The sequence below is a fragment of the Pectinophora gossypiella genome, chromosome 11, assembly GCF_024362695.1.
Source record: "Pectinophora gossypiella chromosome 11, ilPecGoss1.1, whole genome shotgun sequence".
NCBI classification, from domain to species: Eukaryota; Metazoa; Arthropoda; class Insecta; order Lepidoptera; family Gelechiidae; genus Pectinophora; species Pectinophora gossypiella.
This window is the reverse complement of record NC_065414.1, coordinates 3,506,829-3,516,166: the sequence shown is the minus strand read 5'-3', so window position 1 is coordinate 3,516,166 and position 9,338 is coordinate 3,506,829. Positions and strand designations below refer to the sequence as shown.

At 38.0% G+C, this 9,338-nt stretch overlaps 2 protein-coding genes across 3 annotated transcripts; both read right to left on the bottom strand.

Annotated features, from left to right (window-relative positions):
• Nucleotides 1–2,064: 2,064 nt before the first annotated feature.
• On the bottom strand, nucleotides 2,065–5,017 carry LOC126370683 (uncharacterized). Of its 2 annotated transcripts, XM_050015686.1 has the most exons (4): nucleotides 4,614–5,017; nucleotides 4,130–4,329; nucleotides 4,015–4,096; nucleotides 2,065–3,896 (listed from the first exon to the last, which is right to left on the bottom strand). In XM_050015686.1, the coding sequence occupies exons 1-4, from the start codon at nucleotides 4,801–4,803 to the stop codon at nucleotides 2,824–2,826; spliced, it is 1,545 nt and encodes a 514-aa protein (XP_049871643.1). In that variant the 5' UTR covers nucleotides 4,804–5,017; the 3' UTR covers nucleotides 2,065–2,823. The 2 variants fall into 2 exon arrangements, with proteins under 2 accessions (XP_049871643.1, XP_049871642.1); XM_050015685.1 differs by having other exon boundaries at nucleotides 4,015–4,329.
• A 2,225-nt stretch (nucleotides 5,018–7,242) lies between these two features.
• Nucleotides 7,243–9,303, bottom strand: LOC126370796 (uncharacterized). The gene has a single exon (XM_050015820.1). The coding sequence runs from the start codon at nucleotides 9,301–9,303 to the stop codon at nucleotides 7,243–7,245; it is 2,061 nt and encodes a 686-aa protein (XP_049871777.1).
• Between the last annotated feature and the right edge of the window lie 35 nt (nucleotides 9,304–9,338).

Genomic DNA, 9,338 nt, shown 5'->3' with positions numbered 1-9,338 from the left:
CGGCCTTTGCGAAAGTCGCTTAACTTCAACAATCGCAGACCGAGCGCGTTAACCGCTGCGCCACCGAGCTCCTCGAGTCATAAATTAATAAAATAATAATAAGTATAAATGTATGCACAAAGCAATAACAATTTAAAATTAGTGCTAAATAATATCAATAGAGGGCGATAATTGAGGAGCTCGGTGGCGCAGGGGTAAACGCGCTCGGTCTGCGATTGTTGAAGTTAAGCAACTTTCGCAAAGGCCGGTCATAGGATGGGTGACCACAAAAAAAAAAGTTTTCATCTCGAGCTCCTCCGTGCTTCGGAAGGCACGTTAAGCCGTTGGTCCCGGCTGCATCAGCAGTCGTTAATATCCATCAATCCGCGCTGGGCCCGCGTGATGGTTTAAGGCCCGATCTCCCTATCCATCCACAGGGAAGGCCCGTGCCCCAGCAGTGGGGACGTTAAAGGGCTGGTGATGATGAGAGGGCGATACGATCGCTTTAGTTTTCGGTGTTACCATAATTGTTTAAAAATGTCCTCAATATTTTTTGTTCAGCTGTCTTGCCTCACTTGTTTATTTTCTTTGTTTATTTTTTATAGAATGAAGGACTTTCCAGGCTACGTTCTCAAAACCACCCATTATTATTCTGATCAGAATAAAGAGAAGCAAAATAGGCAGCAACATAATTCTAAGAAGTTTTCTCGCGCCCGGCGCATCCTGGTAACAGTCTGCGGACGGTTTAGTCGGTAACGCAGACTGGCCGATTTTTTCACCACGATGGCGATGATCCAATGTAAATTTACTATCGAATGCCATCGACTCGCAAAGGAGAAGAACATAATTCTATATCATATCAGATCCAAATATCAAGTAACAATTATTTTTATACTGGGTGTTAGTGACATCGTAACGAATACTGAGGGGGTTGTTTCAGACCATGATTCTGAGTTAAAATCAAGTGGAATTTTCCGTCGCAAAATTCATGATTTTTTTTTAGTTTTTTAAAATTATTTTCAATTCTATACTTTTGCGATGGAAAATTCCACTTGATATTAACTCAGAATAATCAGATGAATCATCCCTCTCAGTATTCGTTACGATGACACTTACACCCCGTACAAGTACATACGGTAGCCATATAAGTAGGTATGGGTGTTAGTGACACCGTAACGAATACTGAGGGGGATGGTTCAGACCATGATTCTGAGTTGATATCAAGTGGAATTTCGTGTCAAAAAATTCATGAATTTTTTTCTTTTCTTTTTAATTATTTTCCAATCCATACTTTTGCGACGGAAATTTCTACTTGATATCAACTCAGAATCATGGCCTGAACCACCCCTCAAAGTTTTCGTTACGATGTCACTAACACCCTGTATATGCCTCTGCCATTATATTGTATCCGGGCAATAAGATAATAGGTAATTATCACGTTAAATCTGTACAACGCCATGTTGTTTTTGGGGAACGTAGCCAGGAATGTATTCTGGGCGCCATCCCACTTGCGTCAGAGTACTGCGCGGCGGAAGGCAAGAGGGAAACCACTGCCTTATTTTTTTCCCTAAAAAAGAAGCATGGAAATGCTGCACCGACAAGAGCGTGGCTCTTAAATTGATGATGATGATGATGAGCCAGGAATGTCCTTCATTAGAAACGATGTACTATTTTTATGAAAGCAATCTTTGAATTCAATTCAATTTAAGCAAATGCTATATCAATCTAGTGATTAGTTCTAGTCAAAATATTGTAGGCACCACCTATCTAACAATAAGATATCTTATTTTGTAAATAAATACATAAAGAAATATTAATCATACTAGGTATTCATGCTGTAGATAATTATTATTAATATGCTTACTTGCTAGTAATAAACAAAACATCTTTAATTAAGTAATTTACCTTATTATTCTCTTTTGAATAAAAACCACTTACGCCTATTTAGTGACTCTTAAAGCATATCATATATATATAATACATTAGTTGTTTAAATCATGTAATTTATTGAATTACGTAGTGTAATGTAATGATGTTAGCGTGCTATAGTATAAAAAATAAAATAAATGCAATATCTGTGACAAAGTCTTTTTATCCATTTATTTACTTAAAAAATAATTAAAATACCTATTACTAAATTGTCATTGTCAATGAAAGATTTTCCAAGCCACATTACTTGAAAATCACACAGAATTTTTGTAGATGTATATATACATATATCTTTATACAAACATTCTTGTATTGTGTGGGTTGTGAGGTGGATCACCAAGCTCATCAACCCTGGTGTCAGGGTTATTATTTAGCCACCAAAGGCCCTTGACATGACTCATGTGATGACTATGTTACATTAGTAATATAATCATTACATCAGGTTATATTAGAGATGCGCCGAGTAACACTTTTGCCGAGTAACGAGTACCGAGTTTTACTCGGCTCAATTTTTTTTCAACTGAGTACTCGGCCGAGTAACTCGGTTCAATCAAATTCGCATGTCGCGCGCGTAAACAAGTACAAATAGGTTTGCGCCAGTCAAGATGTCGCGGTCGGCTCGCGTTGATACACCCCTCACCTCGCCCACGCCTTTCAACTACTAGTCACTTGATTGTTTGCAAACAAACACATCACGTTGCGCGTCATAGTAAAAAAATAATTGAAAAAGTTTGTTATTTACCAGTGGCTGTATACTCGTTATCAAATAACCGAGTTATTCGGCCGAGTACGAGTATCAAAAAACCCGCCGAGTACGCAGAGTACCGAGTATCAAACGAGTACTCGGCCCATCTCTAGTTTATATTAATGTCTAGCATTACTAGTTATAATTCTATTTTCAATTTACATAATTTTCTAAGCATTATTATTATTTTTATTATTAGATCTAAAATTTACCAACATGGCCACTACAAAAGCGATATCACTAGAAAGTAATTTTTCAGTTTCGTTCATTGCCTCAGTTAAGATTTTGTATGTCTTTAACATGCCAATAACACGTTCAACATGTACATTTTTGTTGGCACTCTTTTTCCCTCTTTTACGGATTTTATGTTTTGTACTTGGTTTGGGGCTAACCTGGTTGTCCTTATTTAGCTTAGGTTCTGGCATATCTGCTCTGACCTTATTGGATAAAATAATATTCTGTTCATTTGACTCCTTTTCGCCATAACATGGCGAAATGTCAGTAATAAGGCCGCTGAGTGTAACGCCTATCAGGAGTTTTATATGTCCATTATTGTATGTCGAAAATGTTATTTCCTGGGTTATTGGTTGGCAAGGGGTATTAATAGAAGAGTCTGATGCATCTATTTGCATTCCATTATGAGGATACGTATCATTAAATTCTAATGGCATCAAATCAATAGTTCGCCATTGTAAGGCCATAAATTTTATCCACGTGATAAAAATATTTGTCACTTGTTTCACAGATGTCTTATGTGTCATTGCGACATCTTCAAATTCTCTATGTCTTTTAAGAATCAATAATACCATACAGAATTGTTCTAATGGGTCAAGATGAACTGGAGGTTGCTCGTAAATATAATTTAAGTTGTTTACACCATTCCCTAAACTCATAAACACAAACATAAGTTTATCAAAGTTTTCAAGCCCTGTGTAAAAATTAACTCCATTGGCCTCGTTTTTATAATAATGTACACTATAAAAGGGTAGCTCTCCACAAGTGGGACAAATTCTTGTGACTGTAGTAGCATTATTTTCTATGTTATCAGAACTGTCTTCTTCTTGCTTTACTTCTACAAATTCAGATATGTCAATACTATTTGCAACATCCATATCAATTTCAGTACTCTCTTGATTGTCTATCTCTTGTACACTTAGTGGGTCTGGGTCTTGTTGAATGGGAGTATTTTTGACAGGATCAGTCATAAGACCAGGTAGTTCTGGCATGTATTTTGAAGGAATATCTGTAAGAAAAAATACAATAACAAAATCATCGAGGGAAAACTTTCACTGTCAGTATTATTTATATATTATGTTACCTAACATGGTTTAATATTATAATAATTTATATTGCCTACTTACTTTGAAATACATATGTACTTTTAACTCCAGATACATTAAAAGAAAATTCTGGTTCACATTTCATTTTCAAATCAGACCATGATGATTTCGGTACTTCTGATGATTGTATTTTGGACGACTTTATTTTAGAAATATTATCATCATTTCTAGGTAAAGGATCTTTGGTTTCTATATTTTTCTTTTGAGAGTCTGAGTTCATAATGTCATGTATTGTTTTATGTTCATAGATAAATGGACTTGTTTCTGTCAGTGGGGCTTTGGACCATGGAAAAACTGATGGCACTGCATGTTTCTTTAAACGCCTCCTCTGCATATCTGAAAATTATGAATGAATAATTTTACTCTTTAATTGGACAATTATTACATTAATTAGTGCATAACCTCCAGGGCTAAGGGCCCAGGGATCTACTACTCTCTTCGAGGCCTAAGTAAACCTTACTTGCCAATGTCCTCCTGATGACAGACAGAGTGAGTCTGGCTAATCGTTATTGTCGCAAAGGTTGTGTAGTAGGTATGATTCGAAGGTAGTCTAGTCGCCGTGCGTAAAAAAACCAAGACTACAGGAAACTTGAATATCAATAGGCATAGAAACTACTTACTCGGAAGATCTATTTCTGCGTCCATGTAGTCAGAATCCTTGAAATGTTGTGTACACACTGATTTTTTAATCGTGTTTTTAACCTGACCTTCAAACTTCATTGCTTTCAACCAAAGTTCTCTCTGATTAATATTTTTCGGTAGTGCATGATGTCCTGCATTATTACACCCAGGCACAACACATTTCCCCATTTTAATGTCGCAGGTAACTTCTTATTATCATGCACGATTAGAACACTCAGTAAATATCCAAACAACAGTCCGAATAAGAAGAGGAAAACCTAATATATATGAGGAGTATGATAAAAAGAACTCTGTGCTATGAGGGCACCAAACTAACAGCACAGAATAAGAAGCAATAATACTACGTAAGGAATAATAATAATAATAGCAAATTTTTGTTACGGTCAGTACCTAGTTTTTTTTTTTTGGTTTGGTTTTCCCCGAAGGGTAAGGCAAAGGGAACTATGCCCATACAGCCATGTCTGACGTATTTTTTTTCTTGATGATTAATGAAATGGTGAAAGGTGATGAATGATGATGATGAAACCTAAGCCCCCACCCTCGGAGTAGACTCCTACTCCGAACCCCAAACGAATTAACTCAAAAGTCCGCATAAACTTTTGAGCTATGAAGCGGCTTCCTAGCACGAAGCGAAAATAGGCAGATACACTTTGTTTATTGGATACTCCAATATAATAACACTCGCGAATGTCTTCTGACTAACTTAATGCGATCATTAACCACAAAACACCACTTCGTATTAATTATTTAGATTATTCAATGAAGAAAGCAACTGTCCCGTTCCCGTTTCCCGCTAAAAAGCCTCAGTACCTAGGTTCAGAAGAGAAATGTCAAACAACCACAGACTAAAAGCACGCACATATAGACAAATGGACCAAATAGACGATCAAACCTGTGCCGTCCGCACCATGGTACAACGCCTTAATACAATGCTCTTTGAGCAGCTATCCATCAATCATTCCTCAATCATGACTTTTATTCAATTAAAAATCGACCTTATTATTACGTCACTGCAATCGTTATCTGCAGTAGCCATTTTGAAGTGTATTATCTGGCAATGGGAACTATTATCACCATAGAATAAGGAATAACACTGGATAAAGTTTGCTTCGGGCACAACTCAGAGTGCGCCAGTCCTGAAACATTAAATCAATCTGTGATCGCGTATCGGACATTGGTTTGAGCACGGTGGCGCAGCGGTAAACGCGCTCGGTCTGCGATTATTGAAGTTAAGCAACTTTCGCAAATAGGATGGATGACCACAAAAAAAAAAAAAGTTTTCATCTCGAGCTCCTCCGTGCTTCGGAAGGCACGTTAAGCCGTTGGTCCCGGCTGCATTAGCAGTCGTTAATAACTACTAATCCGCACTGGGCCCGCGGGCCCCTGCCCCAGCAGTGGGGACATTAATGGGCTGGTGATGATGATGACTGTTTTATTCAATGCCATGATATAAAAAAAAAAAAAAAAAAAAAAAAAAAAAAAAAAAAAAAAAAAAAAACAATAACAATAACCCAATAATAATAATTTATATCTATATCTTATTTTTATAGATATTAAATCTCACATCTTCTAAATTACATGTAATTGTTTCTTCCTTTATACAGTAAAATAATATTTTTTATATACTCGTAAAACATACTTGTAAAGTCCAGGGATAGGAAATGTTCGTCTATCTTAGAAAATGGGGCTCTCAAAAAAAATATTCATGGAAGGGAATTTTATTGATTGTTTCCAGCGGGGTTGGCACGACTATCTACCGCCGCGCGGCGCGGAATTTATCCGAGCGATTGGACCAATAAGATCAAAGAATGCTATCCAGGTGGATATATTAAATCAGTAAATTTCAGTAAAATATATATTTCTAATCCATATTATTCCAAACGATATCAATGCCCTGTAAAATAAATATTGCACCAATATATTTAAACAAATTTAAAGCACATCTTATAAGCCCAGATGAACACCTGCGCTGTACGCTATGTTTAATTTCTATTTTTATTCTTATTATTAGTGATTATTTGTAATCATAGATATTTTTTTTTGGTTTGGTTTTCCCCGAAGGGTAAGGCAAAGGGAACTATGCCCATACAGCCATGTCTGACGTATTTTTTTTTCTTGATGATTAATGAAATGGTGAAAGGTGATGAATGATGATGATGAAACCTAAGCCCCCACCCTCGGAGTGGACTCCTACTCCGAACCCCAAACGAATTAACTCAAAAGTCCGCATAAACTTTTGAGCTATGAAGCGGCTTCCTAGCACGAAGCGAAAATAGGCAGATACACTTTGTTTATTGAATACTCCAATGTAATAACACTCGCGAATGTCTTCCGACTAACTTAATGCGATCATTAACCACAAAACACCACTTCGTATTATTTATTTAGATTATTCAATGAAGAAAGCAACTGTCCCGTTCCCGTTTCCCGCTAAAAAAAAGCCGTAATCATAGATAATACAACTTATAAGAGACCAATAAGAGACTTTTATTATTATTATTATTGTGACGTATGTTGCTTAGTAACAGATCTACAACTGCTGTTTTTTGAGTGTCATTTTTCTCTCTCCGAATAAAATATTGTTTTGTACGTTGCACAAACGCCTTTTCATCTGCCACATTTTCTGGCGACCGTGACAGGACGAGTGGAACAGTTGTTTAGTGACAACGGCACAAATTTCCGAGGTCTCGATAATGCGTTCAGTTCACTAGATTGGGATGAAAAACGTTGTATTTCATCCCAATCTAGTGAACTGAACGCATTATCGAGACCTCGGAAATTTGTGCCGTTGTCACTAAACAACTGTTCCACTCGTCCTCGTCGCGCCACGAAACGCCTTAGCGCCATCAAAAAGTCGCCTGTCGACAGTGTCTCCACTACTTCTAGGTGTACAGCACGGTATGTGGCGCATGTAAACAGAACGATCCAAGCCTTGTCTCCTGAACGCAATGTCAAAGGGCCAGTTAGATCAACACCAGAAAACTGGTAGGCGACACTAGCTTCCATCCGCTCTATTGGCAAAACTCCAGTGGACGCTTCACATCGCCTTGCTTTAAATCTTTTGCATATAATGCATCGATGTATAGTACTTCGTACTAATTTTCGGGCTCCTATTATCCAATAATTTTGCCGCAAGTTATTTAGCAAGGTCTGTGCTCCAGCATGCTTCAGCTCGATGTGCCTTCGCTCTACTAGACGCTTAACGATCGTGTTTGCTCCAGGAAGAACAATAGGGAACTTGAAATTGTAGTTTTCACTTCCTAGTGACAACTTTGTGTTCAGCCTTATTAATCCATTATCATCAACAAAGGTTTGTATATTTTTATCGAGTAACGACTCTTTATACCTCTGTTGTATTAGCCTTATAAGTACATTCTCAGCATATTCAAACTCGTCGAATGTTATTTCTCTAGATCCTGTTCTTTTCTTTAATCGCAGTATCCAGCAAATCATTCTAACCAATTTTGTGTAGCTCGAAAAATAGGTTAGTCTGTCTAAGAAAGATTCATCTTCGACAAGCATGGCAAAAGTACTAGTCTTCTTTCGCTCGTCATCAGCTTCTGGCGCGTTAGATGTGAATTCTGCAACCGGCCAGTGTTCTTTGTCTAAGCGCAACCACGCTGGACCCTCCCACCATCGGCTCTCGAGCAATCCTTTAGGTGCCACACCTCTGGAAGGCAAGTCGGCAGGATTAAGGTGACCTGGAACATGTCTCCAGGCAGCGGAGGAACTCAAACCCTTTATTTCCTTTACTCGGTTTGTTACGAATACGCTCCATGGTCCCTCACACTTGATCCACGTAAGTACGACGCTTGAGTCTGACCAAAAATATAAGTCACAATCAGGCAAATCCAGCGATTCAATAACAGTTACGGATAATCTGCTAGCAAGAGTTGCAGCCACCAGTTCCAGTCGCGGAATAGTTATTTTGTCCACCGGTGTTACTCTGGACTTTGCTAGAACGAGACTCAGGTTAACATTTTCACCTTGTTTTGACCGCAAAAATATACATGCTGAATATGCGTCCTTGCTTGCGTCACAGAACACGTGTAATGATGTTTCACAATCTTTTATAGGCATACTAGTCAGCCGCCTGGGAATAATGCAATCATTGATGACGTGAGCTTGTTCTAACCACTTTTTAAAATCCTTAGCCAAATCACCGGGTAATTTCTCGTCCCAAGAAAGTTTTCTACACCAAGCCCTTTGCATTATCATCTTAGGAACAATAGTCGTAGGACAGGTTACTCCAATAGGATCGAAAACCCTTTGAGCTATCGATAGTAAGGATCGTTTTGACAGTTTCATGTCAATGTTTTTCAAATTAGCATTACATTGTAGGGTATCATTTTTGATATTCCAAATTACCCCTAGTATCGAGGTATTTTCCACATTATGATCAACAATTACGGGACTCGTGATCCATCCTCTGAGGTCAAACATACCGTCGAGCATTACTTTCTTTGATTCACTGATGAACTTTTCCAACTCCTGCTCTGATTCCAGGCTAGTGACGCAGTTATCTACGTAGAACGATTTCTTCAACTTCATTGCAGTCTCCTTGTAGGGTTCCGCGCAATTATCTAGGTGGTGGTTGATCGTAGCTACGAGAAGAAATGGACTTGATGTCACTCCGAAAACCACGCGTCTGTGACGATATGTGATCATCGTTCTGCCTTCTTCATCAATCTGGGACCACCATA